At 43.3% G+C, this 22023-nt stretch overlaps 1 protein-coding gene across 1 annotated transcript in view; it reads left to right on the top strand.

Annotated features, from left to right (window-relative positions):
- Armc3 (armadillo repeat containing 3) overlaps positions 1-22023 on the top strand; it is an 83080-nt gene that overhangs the window by 58242 nt on the left and 2815 nt on the right. Inside the window, 10 exon segments of the mRNA XM_042055318.1 lie at positions 1668-1917; positions 5420-5556; positions 10706-10874; positions 12674-12771; positions 13670-13771; positions 14159-14254; positions 17066-17263; positions 19286-19393; positions 19395-19442; positions 21181-21398. Coding sequence (XP_041911252.1) covers positions 1668-1917; positions 5420-5556; positions 10706-10874; positions 12674-12771; positions 13670-13771; positions 14159-14254; positions 17066-17263; positions 19286-19393; positions 19395-19442; positions 21181-21398 — 1424 coding nt within the window.

Raw genomic sequence — 22023 nt, 5'->3', positions numbered from 1 at the left:
ATAAAAACGAATGACCACTTAAAAATTATTCCAAGGAAATGAAACTAAACATTGGTCCCCGGCTACTATGCTCAGATGTGGGGCCTTCCAGCATGTTTATACAAGTCAATTTTGGTGACATCTTCCTAAAAAACGGAAGATGCCATAGGAAGGGGTAATTGTATCCTAAGAGCAAGAAGCAGCAGGGAAATGAAACTGGGTATCACCTTCTCCTTGAAGGCAACAAGTATGTTGGAGGGACGGGGCTTAATAAGGCAAAGATGCAGGCAAGTGGACCTGTGGGTCAAGCCTGCCAGCCCATCATTAACCCGGGCATTGTTCTCTTTTCTGCTGAACTCTTTTATGTGGTCATCACTGCCTACTCTCCCAGAAGACCACTGGGCTCCCTACTCAAATTTCATTTGTCATCTGCTCTGTGATGGACAGGACAATTGTCATAACTTTTGTCTTTGAGGACACAGGTTATTCCTCCTAGTAAGCAAATGTAGATGATGTTACCAAATTAAATGCACTGGGACACTGGTGTCTAACCCAGACAAATTTACTTTTTTCTTCAGTTTTTCTACTATCCTAAATGAAAAAATAAATCCAATGTAAGTTCAAGGTGTTCAAATTTGAGATGTTTGTTATTGAATGTATGGGATGATGTTGTTTTGTTGTCTCGGTGACTTCTACTAATATGATTTAGGTAAAGAGTTGTTGCTAACGTGATTTTGTGTTAGTGGGAATGAACCTAGAGCCACGAATGTGCTAGGTAAGCGCTCTACCAGGAAGCTACATGTCCTGACCCCTTTGCCTGTTTTCCTTTTTCCTTTGAGACTGGCTCACCAGGTAGCCAAGGTTAAATTTAAACTCACTTCATAGTCCAGACAGGCCTTGAACTCCTTGCTGTCCCCATAACTGAGATGATAGCCCTGGCAGGTTCGCCCTTGTGGGTCCTTTAGGGCCAGTGTGCTTCTTAAATCTTATTACGTGGGTTATTTTTCAGGCACATAACACCGTGCGGCCCTCCTATTGAATGTTTTTATCTTTAACCATCACAAACATGTCTTGGTCAAAATCCATGACTCCTTTGTCAAGTACTAGGGGTTGCAGTTCATCAGCTGTGGGGCAGTGAAGGCAGCAAGAACCTGAAGTCAGGTCATACCTACAGGCAAGGGCAGACAGCTGTGAAGTGGACATGGGTGTTAGTGCTCAGCTGGCTTCCCCACTCGTACAGTTCAGAATCCCACGCCCAGGAAATGGTGCCACCCACAGTGATCAAGTTTTTTCAGCCCAATTACCAGAATCAGGATGATACCCCTCCCCACAAAATGCTCCAAAGACATGCAACCAAATCAGGACAACACCTCACTGAAAGTCTTCCCAGGTGACTCCCAGTTTTCATCCTCACTGAAGAAAATAACCGAACAAACACCCAGGATTTAAGAGACCTAAAAGGTTTTGGTCATGTATTTTTCTGCAACCCAAAGACACGATTATTTGATTTCATTAATTTTCCCCAGAAAGCACTTACATCACTAGCACCCCATTCTGGGTTCAGTGCACAACAAACCATCCTGTCTCTAAAATCATCTCTGTGCTTGTTCGAGTGAACTCGGTTACAAACTCCTCTGCTACTGTCTTGAACTGAGAGAATAGCAATCCTTTCTCCCTGCTGTGCACAGTGCGGCTGCAGAAGCGGATGCCATCGCCCCGCTGATAAACCTCCTGTCGAGCAAGCGGGACGGAGCCATCGCCAATGCTGCCACCGTGCTGACCAACATGGCCATTCAGGAACCTCTGCGCTCAGCCATCCAGAGCCACGAAGTGATGCACGCGCTGCTGGGCCCGCTGCACTCCACCAACACAGTGGTGCAGAGCACCGCAGCGCTCACCGTGGCTGCCACTGCCTGTGATATGGAGGCCCGCAACGAGGTGAGGCTGAACCGGCACATGGTTTGGAGTCATCTGCTCAGACCACTACATAATCCTCTCTAACTGGTCTCATTCCTGTTGGTACGGTTTCTTCCTACTCATCTACGGGGGCCCCCAGCTAGCCTCTGGGTATTTATTTTCCTACTACTCAGTGCCAGTACTGTGTTGGATGGTGGTAATCCGAAGGGAAGCAACAGGGCTGTGGCCATGCTATCCCGCACTTGCAGAGGGGCCTGTTTAGCCTGGGATACTGTAGAAGATTCTTTCCTGCCGTCCCTTCCCACACTGGCCCTTTAGCCTGTGATCCTCTTTACACCATTGCAAGGTCACAGAAGGTAAGAGTGGTCTTTATATACAAAAACCCCACCTGACTCACACCTGCTGCCCAACGGCCCAAGCAACAGCTTTTCCTAGAATATCACAGTACAGAAATACCCGCTGTCTGTGAATGTGCGCTCTTAGTTTACCTCCTCCGTTTCTCTGCATGGAAAAGTCGTCTCCCCTTTTATCTACCGGGTAAATTCCTCTTCCCATTCAAAGCCAGCTCTACCACCTCCTTCACCAGCCTTTTTCCAGCCCTCCAGTTTGGTTGGGCCACCCCCACCCTCACCCCATGCTCCTATTACTCGCCATGTCTCTCCTTGTCTTCCTACTCCACATTTTATGGTTCTTTTGTTTGTTTGTTTGTTTTGTTTTTTGTTTTTCGAGACAGGGTTTCTCTGTGGCTTTGGAGCCTCTCCTGGAAATTTATTGTTCTTTTTTTTTTTTTTTTGTTTTTCAAGACAGGGTTTCCCTGTAGTTCCTAGAGCCTGTCCTGGAACTAGCTCTTGTAGACCAGGCTGGCCTTGAACTCAGAGATCCGCCTGCCTCTGCCTCCCGAGTGCTGGGATTAAAGGCGTGCGCCACCACCGCCCGGCGAAATTTATGGTTCTTAAAGGAAAACTTATAAACCCCTTCAGGCTTTGGGAAAAGGAATGGAATTTTCTGAACATTGTTCATGTTATTACTATATACATGATACATAATGTTTATTTATGTATTATTTATCTGCAGGGTCTCACTGCATAACCAGGGCTAGCCTCTGGCCTGGAGCTCACCACCCTTACCCTTCTGCCCTCTGAGAGCTGGGATTACAGATATGGGCCTCCACGCCTGATTTTCATAATGCCTCTTTAATCAATAGATGTTAAATGAATGAGAAAATAAGTGGATGGAGAAATTAATAAGTTAGCTCTCTGCCAAAAGAACTCAAGGCATTAGATTTCTATCTTGTTTTATACCCAGAAATGAATATGGTCAGAAAATTGGCTTCCTAAGCATGCCATGCTTCAAATGACCCAGTGAGTTCTGTGTGGTGACGCATGGATGCACCAGTGAGTTCTGTGTGGTGTTGCATGGATGCACCAGTGAGTTCTGTGTGGTGACGCATGGATGCACCAGTGAGTTCTGTGTGGTGACGCATGGATGCTGCATTGAGTTCTGTGTGGTGTTGCATGGATGCTGCATTGAGTTCTGTGTGGTGTTGCATGGATGCTGCATTGAGTTCTGTGTAGTGTTGCATGGATGCTGCATTGAGTTCTGTGTGGTGTTGCATGGATGCTGCATTGAGTTCTGTGTGGTGACGCATGGATGCACCAGTAAGTTCTGTGTGGTGTTGCATGGATGCACCAGTGAGTTCTGTGTGGTGTTGCATGGATGCACCAGTGAGTTCTGTGTGGTGTTGCATGGATGCACTGGAGTCCCTGTGTTGGACTTGAGAATGCTTGAATGTGAATCATTGATTACATGGGCTCTTGACTTTGAGCACTGCCTTTAACACTGTTTTCTGGAATGTTCTTTTCTTTCTCTAGACTTAGAGAGTGTAGAATTGCATCTCAGACACAAGACAAGCACACTTTCAGATCTTTCTTTTCCTACTTGGGATTTCATCCCTAGAAATTACTTAGTGACGTAAGTAACATAGCTCCATGCAGCTTCTTTCTTACTCTTTCCCTTCTCTATTCCCCAAAGAAACAACTTTTTATGGTAAAAAGTAACAAAACACAAGTGCTTTTCTATGAACTATTCCATCACAGATTTGGCTATGCTGTTGACCTGGACTGTGAGGTGCTGTGAGTAGTGTTTGCTTGCTTAGAGAAACAGTGAACTCTGGCTGCAGCGTGTGTGTGTGTCTGTGTGTGTGTCTGTGTGTGTGTGTGTGTGTCTGTGTGTGTGTCTGTGTGTGTGTGTCTCTGTGTGTGTGTCTGTGTGTGTGTCTGTGTCTGTGTGTGTCTGTGTGCGTGTGTGCGTGCTCGTGTGTGTGTAACTTTCCTAGTGCTGCTATGATTAATTACCAGCATTTCACAGCTTAAAATAAGAAAAGTCTATTACTTACAGAAACAGAGGACAGATCCCCCAAAATAGATCTTAGGAACTAAAATCAAGAAGTCTCCAGTGTACTGCTCTCTCAGAAGGCTTTTTTTGGAGGGGGAGGGGGTACTCAGTTTTATTGATCATTCCAGCTTCTAGAGCAGTGGTCCTCAACTGGTGGCTCAGGACCATTTTGGGGGTCAAACAACATATACACAGGGGTCTCATACCAGAAATCCTATATATCAGATATTACATTACAATTCATAACAATAACAAAATTACAGTATAAAGTTAATTTTATGGTTGGGGTCACTACAACATGAGGAAGTATATTAAAGGGTTGCAGCATTAGGAAGGCTGGGATCCACCGTTCTAGAGACACCCACCTTGTTTGGCTTATGGTCCCGTCTTCCACCTTCATAGATTATCACAGCAGCGCTGTATCCCACCATATCCTTTCTGCTTCTGGCACTCCTGTCTTCCTCTTGTCGGAATCTTTGCAATGGCACTGAGACTACTTGAGAGTGCAGTGTCATCTCCCAGGCTCAGCAGCTGTAATTTTATCACACGCACAAAGTCATTTTCAGGAGTAAGGCAACACATTCATGTCTGTCAGGACCAAATGAATCTCCAATGTTCAGGCGCAGGGTGGATAAGCACAGATATTCCCCCAAACTGCAGGGAGAAGATGGTTCGCCACCTCCCCCTCATCCCAGGGAAATTCTGAAAAATTCTGGAATGACTTTCCTGGGGCTTCTTAGAATGGAAAAGCAGATGCCTGTAAAGACTGGCAGACTTCCTCCTGCATTTAATAACTCTAAACTGGCACATTCTAAAATTGTCTTTGCACAGTTGAAACCTTTGCATAATCAAATAATGAGATTTTTCTAATGTATGAATGTTGATTTTCTATCCTCCATGACCTGCTGAGGATGGCACCCAGAGTTCTAGTCATGGCAGGCTGTGCTTTCTCCATGAACCATATTGACAGGACAACCCTGGGATTTGGGATAGGGTCTTGCTCTGTGATACAGGCTGGCCTTGAACTCAGGAGTCTGCTGCCCCAGCGTCTGAATACACAGGTTACAGGTGTGGTTCACCAGTCCCACGTCTATACTCTTACCATGTAAATTGTGGTTTCTGGTTGTAGCTAAGGAACTGTGGTGGTCTGGAGCCCCTGACTGAGCTGCTGCACTCCAAGAATGATAAGGTACGAAGGCATGCCAGCTGGGCTGTGATGGTCTGCGCCAGTGACGAGCTGACGGCTGTCGAGTTATGCAGGCTTGGGTAAGTGGAGCTGCCATTCATCTAGCTCAGGTGCAGGGCAGGAGAGAAAGAAGCAGATCCTTCAGGCTCGAGAAGTATCAAGTAGAGGCTGTGGGGTTATTTATTTAGACTAGCATCCAGGGGACCACCAGGGTAGGGCATCCTTTGCTTTCCTGTCCACCTGATGGTGACCTCCTTGAGTGTTCCACATTCATTTCCAATGTTTCCTTTTCCACTCCAGCCTCATAAATGGTTCTATTTCACCTTTGCTAAGCACAATCCTGTTTATTGTAACACGATTAATAGAACCCAGAGACAGATATTGAGGTTCAACCCAAAGGTCAGAAAAGCAAAACAGCCAGCCACTGGCTTTTACCTCTACCTCAGTCTGAAATGGCCTTCAGGAATCCTCAGAATGGGACTGAGAGCTGTCTCCTCCTGTCTTATATTCCTCTCTAGGTCTGGGATTTAAGGCGTGCACCACTACCGCCTGGTTTCTTTTTTTTTTTTTTTTTTTTTTTTTTTTGTTTTTTGAGACAGGGTTTCTCTGTGGCTTTGGAGCCTGTCCTGGAACTAGCTCTTGTAGACCAGGCTGGTCTCGAACTCACAGAGATCCGCCTGCCTCTGCCTCCCGAGTGCTGGGATTAAAGGCGTGCGCCACCACCGCCCGGCTACCGCCTGGTTTCTATGGCAAACTAGTGTGGCTACTGGGATTAAAGGTGTGTGCAACCACTACCTGGTCTGTAAAGCTGACCAGTGGGGCTGTTTTACTCTCTGATCTTCAGGCAAACTTTTATTTATTAAAATACAAACAAAGTATACTACAGTTTATGTCCCAGTCTCAAGGCTGAAATAAACTGGGTGGGCCCCTACTATCCTTATTTAACCCCTCCTCCCCACAACACCTAACCTTTCACCTGATATCCGTATTTAATCAGCATCCTCCTCCCAGTTTATTCTCCCCACGTGCTACGGGTAAGCTTGGTTCTCCTTAGCATGGTAGCAAAAGAGCTGTGAAGGTTTCCACACTTTCCCAAGTATTTGTTCTTATTGCATAATTTTGCTAACAAAATCTAGGGTCTCATACTCTTTGTGCATTAAATGAACAATGAAAAGAAAAACCAGGGCCGGCCCAACTCATTGCTGTATTCTACTGAATCTTTAGGACACAGCTAATACCAGTGCCCCTCAAACTGTTCTGTGAGACAGAAAGGAACACTCTCAAATGTACTCTGTGAAACCAGTATCACCCTAATTCCAAACTGGATAAGGATGCAACCATAAAGAAAACAATAGATCAATCTCCCTAAGAAACATAGACACAAACATTCTTCTGATGTGATTTCAAGAACATTCAAAGCTTAGACACTGGGCAGGGTTGTAGTGTAACAGAGCATGGTTGTTTGAATGAAAATTGCTCCATAGGCTCACAGGGGTGGTACTCTTAGGAGGTGTGGCTTCGTTGGAGGAAGTATGTCACTGGGGTAGGCTGTGAGGTCTCAGATGCTCAAGCCAGGCCCACTGTGGCATTCACTTCCTGCTGCCTACAAGTACAGAGGCAGAACTCAGCTACCTCTCCGGTACCATATCTGCCATATGTGTCACCATGCTCCCTGCCATGCAATTATGGACTAAACCTCTGAACTGTGAGCCAGCCCCAATTAAATATTTTTTTATAAGAGTTGTTGTGGTCATGGTGTCTCCTCATGGCGATAGAAACCCTAAGACACAGAGTAAATAACTGGACTAAACAACAGAAGTCATATGACCGTTTCAGTCACTGGAGAAAAGGCATCTGGGATGGTTCAACATCTCTTCATGGTAAAAACTCTGAAGAAATTAGAAAATAAAAAAGGATCATTTTTGTACCAGGCTTTTTCTTTTTGCCCATCAACCAGATCCCAAATCATGACATGGAGGCTTCTTATTAGTTTTGAATGCTCAGCCTAATTTAGGCACATTTCTGGCTAGCCCTTTTAACTTAAATTTGCCTGTTTTTCTTTATCTACCTTTCTTCTGTATATCTTTCTTTTACTGCTTCTCTGTGTCTGGTTGACTGGTGTCTGCCTAACTTCTTGCCCCTGACATCTCCCTTGTTCCCTCCTCCTTTTGCCTCTCATTCTTCCTCTCTTTTTCTTTGACTCTAAATTTCTCTTATTTATTCTCTCTGCCTGCTAACCCCACCTATCCTTCTTCTGCCTATCTATTGGCCATTTAGCTCTGTATTAGACCAATCAGGTATCTTAGCCAGGCAACGTGAAACAGATGCAACACATCTTTACATAATTAAACACACATCCTTACATCGTTAAACAAATGCAGCACAAACAAAAATAACACATTTTTACACAGTTAAAATAATATTCTACAGCACAAATGTAACATACCTTTGCCTAGTTAAAATAATATTCTACAATACCTCAACAGAAATAAGGAAACATACAGCAAGCCTATAGCCAATATTTTTAAGTGAACAAAAACCTAAAATCCTTGTCTCTGAAATCAGGAACAAGACATAGGCAGCTACAGCGACTTCTGAGATTCAACAGTGCAGAGTCTTAGCTAGTGCAACAAGAGAAAGAAAGGAACAAGATACAAACAGGAAAAGTCAAATTGTCCCTGTTTGCAGAAAGCTTAATCTTTCATTTAAAAGATGCTAAATGCTTCACAGAAAGACTCTTAGAATTGACAAATACTTTCAGCAACTAGCAGGATCTAAAATCAGCATCCAGACATTAGTAGCTTCTCTATGTCCCAACATTAAACCTTCTAAGAAAGAAATAGGAGCAAAACAAATCCTATCTACAATCATTTAAAAATCATGTCTGGGAATAAACAGAGCCAGTGAAGTAAAAGGCCTCTAAAATGAAAATAAGGACACTAAAGAATAAGTTGAAGAAGACACTAGAAGATGGGAAGACGGTCTTCACTCTTAGATCGGCATAATCAACAATGTGGAAACACTTGCACTACAAAAGTTATTGGCATATTGAGCACAGCATCCATCAAAGCTCCAGTGACAATCTTCACAGAATTAGAATAAATAATCCAGAAATTTTTATGAAAGCATAAAAAACTCAAAAGAGCCAAAGCAGCACTAAGCAGAAAGAGCAGTGCTGGAGGTGTCATACCTGTCGATCCTAAATTATACTGTAGAGCCATAGGAACAAAACCTGCATTTAGACCAATGGAATACAAGAGAGGTTCCAGATTTTAACCTTCATAGTCACAGCCCCATGATTTTTTGACAAAGATGCCAAAAATACACATTGGAGAAAATATAGAATATTTGACAAATGATGCAGGGGAGAATGGCTATCCACATGTAGAAAAATGGATTCTAGTCTTTTATGGTGCAGAAAGAAAAATTTAAAGTAGGTAGAAGACCTTAATGTAAGACCTGAAACCTTGAAACTGATGGAAGAAAACAAGACTATACTTGTAGGTATAGGCTCAGGCAAGCACTTTCTGAAAGGAACTCCAAGGGCACAGGAAATAATCCCAAGAATTCACAGATGAGATAGAATTTCTCATTTATGCACAGCAGAATATAGTCGCCAGCATGAGCAGTCTTCAGAAGAGAACAATACCTTCAATAACTACATAGCAGATTATATGGGATTAATAACTAGAACATGTAAAAAATTGTAAAGAGTATCCATCCGAAGGATCATCCAGTTAATAAATGGGCAAATGAACTGAATAGATAATTCTCAAAAGAAGAAATACAAATGACTAACAGATATCTGGAAAAGTGTTCACTATCTTAGCCATCAAAGAAATGCAAGTTAAAATTATTTTGATATTCTGTTATAGCCAGTCAGAAAGTTGTTATCAAGAAAATAAATGACAATAAATGCTGTAGGGAAGGATGAGCCCTGATACACAGCCAGAAAGAGTGTAAACTGCATCCGAAGGACTGTAAGTACACATACCACAGAGACCATCCGAATGCTCACCCAAAACAGTTGAGAAATAGAACCAGCCTAGATGTCCATTAACAAACAAATAAAGAAAGCTGTGGAATTTTATCTAGCTCCTTCTTGGTCTCTAAGAGCTAGTACCAGGACAGCTGGGCTGTTACACAGTGAAACCCTGTCTTGAAAAACAAACAAAAACCCTGCAGTCCTGACACCTGAAGAGAAGTGGATAGAACTGAAGATCACTGAGTAAAATTCATATCTAGACTCAGAATGACAAGTATGTATTTCTTATATGTAGAACCTAGATTTAAATTATAAGTGTATGTGTGTGTTTAAAGGAGACCCTGAGAGGGGAGGAAGAAATCTTAAAGGAGCAATGGAGAAGGGAAAACGAAGGGTAACAGAATACATGTGACATGTGACAAGTGTTCTATTACAGAAAGTAGTGATCTTTAGAGGGTGGAAGGGAGCCAGCCAAGGGGGCAAGGAGGATGAGGAAGGCCAATGAGTATGCAAGTTAGAATAAAGTACAGTGGCGCATGCATACAAAAATGTCACAGTAGAACCCACTAGTTTGTATGTCAACCTAAAAATAAAGAAATGACAAAAAGGACAAAGAATTGTTCCCTAAAAACACCCATTCATCTGTTTCCTGTTGCTGCGACAGTGCCTGAGGAAGACACCCACAGAGGAAAGGTTGGTTTTGGCTCACGGTTTCAGAGGTTTTAACTCGTGGCTACTTGGTCTCCTTCAGGTTTCAGAGGTTTCAGCTCGTGGTTGCTTGGTCTCATTGTATCTGGACCTGGGGTGAGGCAACACATCACAGTGGGAACATGGAGCCAAGCAGGGCTGCTCACCTCCAGGGCAGCCAGGAAGCAGAGAGCAGGAGGAATGGCTCCCAATAACCCTTTCAAGGACACACACCAATGCCCTCCCTCCCTCCCCTGGATCCCACCTCAGGGCTCCACCACCTCCCAGCAGTGCACAGACAGTCAGCCAGGCTTTGAATGCAGCCATTTACCCAGGCCATGTCCTACCAACTGTTTGAATATGATCTATCGCGTGGCATTTGTGTTCTCAGAAAGCACTGATTTGTCTTCATAATTCTGTCAGTTTTACTTTGTTTAAGAAGGCAAGGGAGGCACCAACCGTTTCATCTCAGTTCTTCACTCTGGAGCTCAACGTCAGTGGCCTGGAGAAAACAAACAGGTCTTTTTTTTTTGTCTTTTTTATTTATTTTGTGACAGGGCTCTAGATATTCTTGAAGAAATTAATCTATCAGTAAGTCGGAAAAATAAATTCAGTGAGGCAGCCTATAACAAATTGCTCAACAGCAACCTTTCCCTGAAATATAGCCAGACTGGCTATTTGTCATCAAGCAACATAATTACTGATGGATTCTATGATTATGGTCGGGTAAGTGACAGGACGTGATTGTGTTTTACTATGGTTTCCCCTTTCATCCTGATATATTTTTACAGACAGAAGTGTGAAAATCAGCACTTTAGCCTGGACTCCTGGCTATAAGGCTTTGCATTCTCATACAGTTTAAGCCAGATTCTGCTTTACCAGTAGTTTAAGTCAGCTTGTTAATTCAAGTCCAGTAACACACATGACACACACAAACTACCAAGAAATTGCACCACAAAAGTTCATTGTATTCAACACTAAGTGGTTTTAAGAGAACTGCTATAGCATCAGCACAGAGATGCTTCAGGAGAGCTGAGGACAAGAGCCGGAAATCCAGCCCAGAACACACAGGGAAATGCTGGCAGTGAGCAGGGCATGAGCGTTGAAACACTCAATGAACCTATTCTATATAGAGGAGAATTCTGATTCATTCACTCTGTAAGTACCATGCTTCTGATGTTGTAGGCTTTCACTAAGATCTCTGCTCCCATGGGACCAATGGGAGGGCCACAGACAAGAGCAATCATGCTAGAGTTGGGTGGGGATGGGGGGAGAGTCAATCAGAATTAGGGTGGGAGCATCTACAAACCATGAGGTAATAAAGCGGATAGTCGCCATTTTCAAAATGGTGGTGAGGCAGCCCTCACTGAGTGTGATATCTGAATAAAAACTCGGAGAGAGTAGGAAAGTTAGCCTGGTGGCTATCTAGGAAAGAACTTTCTGGGCAGAGGAATAGGGGCAAATTTCCTGGTATGCCTAAGGAGTATTAGGGCCAGGGACAGTATAGGAACAGGGCTGATAACATGGGAGACTGGAGATTACTTCAGATGGGTAAAGGAACCCAGATCATATGATCCTCGAAGACCCCGACAAGAGCAGGACCTCCATCTGAATGGGAAATGGGGCAGGATCCCTGTAGAATGGAGTATGTTTCAGTGTTAGAGGATTTCTTTGCATTGTTTTGAAAGATTATGAAAACTATCTTAGTTAGGAATGAAATCTATTAGCTTGATCAAATAGATCCAGAAGTTTATCTAGTCTGCCCTCTTCTCTCAGGCTGACAAAATTGCCCTGGAATCACTTGTGTGCCCTCCCACTCTCCAGTTGATAGCCTCCTTTTCTTTGATTATTATTGTTATATACATATATATGTATGTGGATGCATGTGTGCATGGATGGACAGAGAGAGAGAGAGAATCTGCTGAGTCCACTTTTGTTGTTTGTGTGTATATGGTTTCAGGGCTGACCACTTGGCACTGGATAACCAATAAGGGGGCTCATCCTTAGGAGAGGTTAGTTCCCCTTCTCCCAGCAATCGTTAGTTGCCTGTGGTTCCTTATTTAGAGGTAGGACCCCATGAAATTTTCTTCCCTCTGTGTTAACATGTTTATGCGTGTTTACCTGAATATATGTACATGTGCCATGTGTGTTGTGTGCATGGTGCCTGAGAAGTCCAAAAGAGAGCATCAGCTCTCTGGAGACTGGAGTTACAGACAGTTTTGAAATGCCACTAGATTCTGGGAACTGAACTTGGATTCTCTTCAAGAGAAACAAGTGCTCTTAACAGCTGAGCCATCTTTACAGCCCACAGTTTCTAAGGAATCAGTTTCCGCTCGCAGGTACTTTTACAGGTGAAGTCCTCCTCTCTCTGTCTATTGTCTGGTCTGTCTTTCAGTTCTCCATCTGTAGTGTGTGCTCATGAATGGATTAGACTCTTCAAGCTGTCAGGAACCTTCCTATCAGCACTGAAGTTTAAATCACGGCACATGTGGAGAACCCACTCTGGCGGTCACATTATCTTACAGATAAATCCTGGTACCAAGCTTTTGCCACTGAAGGAACTCTGTTTACAGGAGCTGAATGATCACCGTGCTATTCTGTTAGTCAACAGTAAATCTGACACGTGAGTCTTTGGGGTAGTGGTGCTTTAGGGAGAGAAGTGTGCCATTTCCGCTAGTAAATACACATGCGTGTAAAAGGTCCCTGTATGGTCTCCTCCCAGCTGTATCTAATGCTGAGAAAAAGGACCAGTCCACAGGAACAACCCGTGTTCTCCATTGATTGATTCCACGTTAGTACTTTCCAGTGGATTTGGGGAAATAACCAGAGAATGTAAATGTAGAAAGTATTGACAAGGCTCCAGAAATGTATAGTAGCATGCAACTACCACCATCATTTTTCTTTAAAATAATAAATGGTAGAGCTAAATATTAAAGTATTATAAAAAAAATACAGGGTCTTGTTATGTAGTCCAGTCTGGCCTTGAGGTCACAGAGATCCACCTACCTCTGCCTTTATAGTGCTGGGGTTAAGGGTGTGCGCCACCACACCTGGTTTACACATTTTGGGCTTTTAAAACTGGATTGCTTATAGCACAAGGTGGCTTCAATCTCCTGTTGTATAGCTGAGGATGGCCTTGAACTTCTGCCTCCAAGCCTGAGCGGATTATAGGCCTGTACCACCAGGCATCATTTATGTGGTGAAGAGGCTCAAACCCAAGCCTGTGTGCATGCTGGGCAAGTTCTCTGCCAACCGAGCTACCACCCCAGCCCCAGCTCAATATTAAAAAAACAACCAGACCGATCCTGTAAGCCTGTGTATCTATCTACCACCAACATGCTATTTATGTCGCGCAAGTCTTTCCTGCTCTGGCTTGGGGAGAGTTTGGCTTTATTTTAGTCTCAACCTCTCTTTCATGCTTTTAAAAATAGTATGACTTTCCAAAACAATCTGCTTTATAGGGCAAAGTTAGTGTTGACAAACTTCAGTTTGTACCTAAGTGCAAATGTGTAACATTTTAGCTCCCCACCTCCATCTATGGAGGATAAATTGTCAGACGTTGGCTACGGACGAAGCATTTCTTCTTCATCTTCCTTAAGAAGGGCAAGCAAAGAGAAGAGCACGTAAGGACATATCTCATCAACACTCAACTCACCCTCAAGAGATGAAAGACGGAGGTTTTTGTTGTTTGATTTTTAGATTTTTGGCAGCTCAATTCTTTTTCTTCTTATGGTGATAGAGCTGCATAATTGTTTTGTAAACTGCGTTGGTAAAGATCTCGGGGGGGGGGGGGGTTAGGTGTAGGGGACCTGTAATTGAGGTTGAGTTTCCCTGAACTGTGGCTGGAATAGGCTCTGACTGTTAACAATGGGGATTGGACCCAATCATAATGGGAGAGAAAGGACCTTCTAATAAAATTAGCTTGTAAATGTAACCTGTTGCCAAGGTTACAGCTAGAATAAGACATGTTCTTTACAAATGACAAAAAAGAGAAATAGTTATCATTTTAGTGCTGGATTTGGATCTCCCACGGAAGAAAAATCAGAGCCCACATCAGGACGAAACACTGTCCTTGGCAGAGGTGCCACCAAGGAGAAAGGATCAAGGTAGGAAATCTCTGGGTTACAATCATGACAACTTGTAATTATACAACAAGGTTCAGAAAGGGAGATGTAGCTTTTGTTTATTCTGTGCTGGGCATGGAACCCTGGAGTCTCCAAGGCAGGTAAGGGCTCACACTGAACCACAACCAAGCACCTAAAATTTCCTATTTAGTAGCTACCTCTTGGGTCTTAAATAACTTGGTGCCAGAGAGTCTGCCCAGCAAGCAATATAAATTGGGCTTGGGCACCAGCACTACAAAAGTGGGGGGAAATGGTTTGTACTCATTAATAGCAGTTGAAGGAATCTTTGACTTTTTTCAAAATATTGAAAAGAATAATTCATGTGAACTTCAGTTGATTTTTTTCCTTTTACCCTGTGTGGTAAATAATGGGTAAAGATAAATAATTCCCACCACTGGTTTGCTCCATTGAAACATAAACCCAGTACTTGGGAATTACTTAACTTGGATGCTGCTCATCCCTACCCCAGGTTAGCTCCATATTCTTGGCTTGTTTGAATCTGGAACAAATTCAAGTTCCTTGTCAATTAGGTAATGAATTTTTCAGTAAGATCTGTTGCTTAACCTTAGTATTGTGAGAGTCTAGCCTCCTGAACACAGGATAAAATATCTGCACCCATACATAGGAGGATATAGCATGTTTAGCTAAAACAACAGTCTCTTTACTTTAAAATTAATATGCTTATTTACATATCACTAATGACCAAGTTACAAAATTCTGCTAGAAAAATTGATAGAACTAAGGTCAGGAAGAAGCAATAGAAGCACCCAGAAACTCTCACCCCCTCAAAACTACAGCTGGCTTTGAGACTTGTCCCTGCAGGGTCCACAGCTGGGGAGCAGGTATGTGGTTGAACTGAGGGACACTAGGAAGCCCACACTTTACGACTCTGACCTGCCTGGACCAGTGGGACTTGGTCTTTCTTTCTGAGATACCCCACCCACCCCATCCAAGAATATTTGGATAGACCTCTTGATCTGCCCACATGAGTATTGGTTCACCAAAGACTTGTCTACCTTAAGAGTCGGGAGTGGTGGTGCACGCCTTTAATCCCAGACTTGGGAGGCAGAGATAGGTGGATCTCTGTGAGTTTGAGGCCAGCCTGGTCTACAGGGTAAGTTCCAGCACAGACAGGACTGTTAAACAGAAAAGCTTTGTCTTGGAAAACCAAAAACCAAACCAAACTAACAAAAAGAGTGTCATTTACTGAACTTGCCCTTTGGCCCTTATAAAGGAGAAAACTTACTAAAGGCTAAAATCACAAATCGGGACCATTGGAGTCTGGGCCATCTCAGAAGTGGGAAAGCTGAGTCTTACCTGAGACTCTTTCATGCTTAAGTTTCTGTGGTTTCCTTACAAATGGGCCATGGTGACCATCTAGGGAGATCGTCCTCTTCCTCTTAGAGGATTCACTAGTTGATTTTTGGTCAGCTTGAGTCATCTGGGAAGAGGGAGCCTTAGCTGAGAAAGTGCCCAAGCAGGTCAGCTGGTAAACAAGTCTGTGGTCATGTTATTCTTCTCAGTATTAGTATTAGTATTGGTGGTTGATGTTGAAGGACCCAGCCCACTGTGGGTGGTGCCATCCCTGAGTAGGTAGTCCTGGGATATATGGAAAAGCAGGCTGAGAAAGCCATGAGAATCAAGCCAGTAAGTAGCATTTCTCCAAGGCCCATGGTGACTTCTCTTCACGAGGGAGTGTAAGCTAAGAGATGTAAGCTTAATTAAACCCTTTCCTCCCCAGCTTGCTCTCCTGTCATTTCTTCTCAGTCCTCTCAGCTAGTGCCACCCTTTGTAATCCCCAAGGGTACAAAGGACAGAAAAGACTTTATCTACTAGCTGGAGATTCTGATGAGGCAATGATAAAGTATGGAGTAGGGCCAAAGGTTTAGGACAAGCTGTTTGGAGAAAGGGTGCCTAGCTGGAAATGGATTCAAGGATATAAATACACTTAGTGTTAGCGTGCATGAAGAGCAGGCGCTGCCATCTACCATGCTAGGCATAAATGGTGTCAAAGTGAGGAATCACTCTTATGCAGATGTAAGGAGAGTTCTGTATACAGCACAATTACAGTTTTAATTAATATGCCACAAAATAGCCTTTTGTCTAAAACCCTATGGAATTTAGAGGGGGAATTTGTGTAACCAGATCGTGAGAGTAGAACATAGTCCAAGCGTCCCAGGACCCTAACCCTGCCACTCTCCATTCAGTCCCTGATGCTGCAGTTCAGTCTCTGAGGTGGACAGGACTTGGTGGTGGTGTTTTCTGGGGTTTTGGTTTTTCAAGATCTCACTATGTATCCCTGGTTGGCCTGGAATTCACTTATGTAGGCCAGACTGGCCTTGAACCCACAGCAATCGGCCTATCTCTACTTCCTGAGTTCTGGCAATAAGGGTGTGCGCCACCAGGTCATAGACGATGACTTTTACGAGATCATTTGTACATTACATCTGATACTGCTGTTTTCCACCCAGCACAATGCCTTTGAGACAGTTCCAAATTATTTTGTGCACTACTAGATTATTCCTTTTTATCCTTGATCAGTATTTCATTGTAAGGGTTTATCACTATATACACCTATTTCTTATCAAAGGGCATTTGAATAGAATTGTCTCTAGTTTTTGGGTTTTTTTGTTTTTTGGGGGGCATTTTATACATGTGAGTTGTTGTAATTCATTTCCCTCCCCAGCTGCCTTTTCCTTATTCCTCTAAGCTTTTCAGATTAATTCAGAGTATAGTAAGTATTGGTCATTTGATTGACTGGATACGGGATTTTATTATTGTTTACTCTCAAAGGAAAGGGAGGGGGAAAAAAGAAGAAGAAAAGGTGAAGGAGGAAGAAGAGGTCCTAGCAGTGCCCAAACTGACAGAGGGCAGCCCTGACAAAGAGTGGTACCCGCCTCCTGACCCTGAGTTCTGCCTGTACGTGTACGAGGTGACCAAGTCCATTCTGCCCATCACCAACATTAAGGACCAGATCGAGGCCCTTGCCAAGTGAGCTCTCTCCCCACATCTTCCTCTCTCTGTGTATACTTACTTCTGAATTTTTAAAAGCTTCAGTGGTTTGCTTTTTTTAAAGTTAATTTAGAATAAAATCAACAAAATAAACTGCCGTGGTTGATGGCGCCTGAGCTCTGACTCCACAGCCCGAGTGCTCTTCATTTCTGTTATGTGAGAGTCAGAGCTGAGATGCTCAGAGACAAACGCCTGTTGCTTTTTTCTAGTTAAACTGGATTAAAAGCTTTGATATGAGAGAGGGCTGTGAATGAATTCGTGTTTAAAAATGAAATCATTTCTTAGGTGTACGTGGTCCTCATCACTTAAAGGGCGTCCTGTTGTGAGTTCTCAAGCACAAATAAGCACCTGTTTTTTCTGATGGGTGTCTGCCAAGTTTATTTGCTCTTTCTCTCGAGTGGACTGTGGGTATTCTGAGAGCTTGCTGCAGGGCAGGGACCAGAGCTCCGTGTAAGGCTCAGAAGTTGCCCTCCTCATTGGGCTCATTCCATTAACGAGGTGTTGAGGCTGGGAGCAGGACTGTGAGGGAGCAGGAAAGACTAGAAATGGGGGATGGGCTCCATGACTGACACCACCCAGCTCTAGCAACAGTTGCGGTCTCTGTGGAGCCCTAGCCACTCCAGGAGGGAGCCCAAGAAGCAGTAGGCAAACCTGGAAGTGACAGAGGCAAAGCTCACAGCTGCTAGACGCTGACTTCTGTCAGCCAGGACTCGGGGAGAAGAGGCGTTTGGCTATAGCAGGATCTCCGTGTCCTTGAGACATGATGACTTGGGGAGAACTCTGATTCGAGTCCCGTGAACATTCGTCCCGCCTCTTCCCAGCCCCGAGTTCCTAGCAGAGGCTCTCCTCATCACTTCCGAATCATTAGATTTTCAAACGTGACCGGGGCAGAGGTCTGTTCCACCACAGGCCAGGCTGTCACGAGATGGGTGGATCAACAGCTCTGCTCCACCTCCCTACTCATTGCTAGGTGGTGTTTAGCTCTGGGGTTTCTTTGTTTTGGTTAGTTGCTCTGTTTTGTTGTACTGTGTTTTGAGGTGGTCTCCCTTTCCCCCCCCTCCCTTCTCCCTCTCTTCTTCTTCCCTAGACATTATTCCTCATGGTGCAGCCAAAGGCCAACCTTTCCTTTAAATTTTCAATTTTTCCCTTTTTTCTCTGAATGTGTTCTTAGTTACAGAGAATCTTTAAAGATGTGTTTATTGACATTATCCTGAGATCCTCAAAAAGAAAATCTCTCCAAAGTGTCCCAAATTCTCATCTCCCACCCATCTGCTACCCCTCCCATGCATTTTCTTCCTCTCTCCCTTGATGTCAGTATTATATAATACTGTATCTTTCTTCTTAAAAAAATAAACTTTTAAATGAAAAAACTTAAATAAAAATTATGAAATTACACTGCTTATAAGCTCGTCTTAGGAGGCAGAGGCATGAGGAGCCTCAGAAGGGTGAGGCCAGGACTGGGCCATATGCTGAGATCTCATCTCAAACGTATAGGCACCCCCCCCCCCAACACCCTTGAAAATGTTATGAGTCTAGTGGGAAAGTTGTTCTGGTTTCCTCTTGCTTTTGAGCTTAAATGCCTTGAAAGAAGAAAGTCCACAGTTGTAAATGCTTTCACTTTCAGACTAAAACACTTAAACACTGTTCCAAAATAAGATAAAGCTTTAAAATTAATTTATATTAAGTGTGATAATCATTTAGCTTGTGTGATTACATTTATATTTAGTGTGATAATCATTTAGATTGTGTGTACCCAGTGGGATCTTAGCATTTATTTCTTCTCTGCCTGAATGCTAATCAGCATGATTTTCGTTTACATATGTATTGTGATTGACTAGTACAGTAAGCATGTCCCCCCCAACAAGTCCTTTTTTTAAGTAAAGCAAATAAAAACCAGAGGAAATGTAGTTTTACATGGTAATTGTATATACAAGCATACATAAACATCAAAAGTAAGCGATTAAAACTGACTGTTTTTTCATCTCCATGTAATGGGCACAGGTATGTAGCGGATAAAAGGGTGGTAAGATTCAAAAGAGAAGCATCTTACTTCAGCTGGGAGCTTCATATAAGTGAACTGAAGTTTCAACTGAAATCCATGTCATACCAATGGATACATCAAGAAAGGAATCTTTTATCACCGAGCTTTGCTCTTCAGGTATTTAAAGTATTTTTGTCTCATTTTCCATTAGGTTAAAAAGTTTTGTCTTTATCGCATCAGACAGAACCACGTTGCAACATTTAACTGGATAATATTTACTTTTGCATTTATACTTATTTAGTTTTAAAATATTTGTGATTATATATACATATATGTATACACACGGGTAAATAATATAAAAATTTCATTAGGTAGAAAAACAATTTCTAAATTTCATGAACATCTACAAATAAGACAACACCTGGCTGAGAACCAGTGGTCCTGGCAGGGAACGCGGAGGATATCATCTAGATAGCAGAAGGGAGACTTTGAGTGTAGCAGCAAAGGACTCGGCAGCTACCTGACTGTGGTGGGGAGAGTGCCTGGGAAGAGCAGAGTTCCCAGGTCCTGGAAGGGCAAGCGAAGAAAGACAGCGCCATTCACGAGACTGAGCCCTAGGCCAAGTGTGAGGCTTAGGAGAGTTTTGATCCACTGTGCAGGAACTGAGAAAATGCTTCCATCTCCCAAGTAATTATATATTCCTGTATTAGTACTGTTGTGTGATGTTTTGCCTCTTTAGCTTTGGGGGGACGCTACCATCCAGCTCCCAATAAATCCACACATAGAACCTTACTCTTAGTTTTGAATGCCCAACCTTCGCTTGGCTTGTTCTAGCTAGCTTTTCTAACTTATGTTATCCTGACTGCCTTTTGTCTCTGGGCTTTTATCTTTCTCTATTTCTGTACACCTTTCCCTACTTCTTTCTCAGTGGCTTACTGTGTAGCTCGGTGGCTGGCCCCTGATGTCCTCCTCTCCTATTCTCTCCCCTCGCTCCCTGTTCTTCTATTTATATTCTCTGCCTGTTAGCTCCGCTTATCCTTGCTCCTCCCTCACTATTGGCTGTTCATCTCTTTATTAGGACATCAGGCATCTTAGACAGGCACCAGTCACACAGCTTCACAGAGTTTAAACAATATGCAGCATAAACAGAAATCACACACCTGAAAATAATATTCCCCAAGTTACTTTTCTGCTTTCTGTGACCAACTACCTGGCAAGAAGCAATTTAAGGGAAGAGGTTTGAGACTTAAGTCCTCAGTGACCTGGAGGTATGGTGGCAGCTGATAATACTGCACCATAGTCAGGGAACAGAGAAAAATGCTGTTGTGAAGTTCTTTTTGTCTCCTGACCTTATGCTGTTTGGGACCCCCAAGCACCATGGGATAGGCTCTGCCCACATAACAGACTTGGTCTTCTCTTGTCCTTCTTCAGTTAAATCTCTTTGAAATTTCCTTAGAAAATACGCCGAGGCATGTCTACTAGATGAGGCTAAAGCAATCAAGCTGACAATGAACTACTACTAATCTACCACTTACCACTTTGACAACTAAACTCATCATTTTAAGTGAAAATATTCCATATCTCATTCTGAAAGACTCATGGGCATCTCATGATGCAAACGTTTATTTAGTTCACTATTAAGAGTCCCCCAAATCTTTACAGTCCAAAGTCTATTCTAAGAGTCAAAGCAATTTGTAATGATGATGCCTATAAAGAAACATTGCCAAGTTATATAATTCTAGCATATATGTCACAGAATAATCATCGCCTAATAAAATGGAGGAACAGGAAACACAGTAAGAAAAGAGTGGGTCAAGGTAAGACCAAAACTCAAACAGAGAGCTAGGTGTGGCTCTTGGCACCTTGGAAGCAAAGGCAGGCAATCTCTGAATTCAAGGCCAGTGTTGGTCTACAGAGTGACAGGTAGAACTTATATAGATAAACCTTGTCCTGGAAAACCAAACAAACCAAATAAAAATCTCAATAGGGAAAACAGCAATTCCTATCTACACCACCATGTTCAGCATCCAGGGGCTTGTAATAGAATCACCTGGGCTTCTGAAGCCCTGCTCTTCCAGTTTCTGTCTCCTACAGCACATAAATCCGACCACCGTCTTCGTCAAGTTGTGCTCTGTATGTGCAGCTTTCCTTGGCCGATGGCCCATGATCTTAACATTTTCATCATCCTGGGGACTCCTCTTGTGTTGGTTCTGAATAAAATGTTTCCCCCATAGGCCCAAAGGGAGTGGCACTATCAGGAGGTGTGATCTTATTGGGTAGGTGTGGCTTTGTTAGAGGAAGTGTGTCACTAAGGACAGGCTTTGAGGTCTCAGATGCTCAAGCCAGGCCCAGTGTCTCCACTCTCTTCCTGCTGCTTGAGGATTCAGGTGTTCGAATTCTCAGCTATCTCTCCAGCACCATATCTGCTTGCATGCCACCATAATTCCTGCCATGATGATAATGGACTAAACCTCTGAACTGTAAGTCAGGCCCAGCTAATTGTTCCCTTCTAAGAGTTGTTTGGTCATGGTGTCTGCTTCACAGTAATAAAACCCTAATTAAACCACTACTGCGAAGCTTGGGGTTTATCTTCATAGCTTCCCACATGGTATCTTCACAATGAGTCTTTGCTCTTTAGTTAAACCTGTTGGAAATACCCTCAGAGATGTGCCAGGGTGGCATCACAAAGTAGACAATACTGTTAGCTCATTGTCTTAGTTAGAGATATGTAGATGGACGTTTCTGTCCTGCCTAGTCC

Source organism: Arvicola amphibius, chromosome 6 (genome assembly GCF_903992535.2).
Source record: "Arvicola amphibius chromosome 6, mArvAmp1.2, whole genome shotgun sequence".
Classification (NCBI taxonomy): Eukaryota; Metazoa; Chordata; class Mammalia; order Rodentia; family Cricetidae; genus Arvicola; species Arvicola amphibius.
Note: the sequence above shows the minus strand (reverse complement) of the source record. Positions and strands in the feature narration are given on the sequence as shown.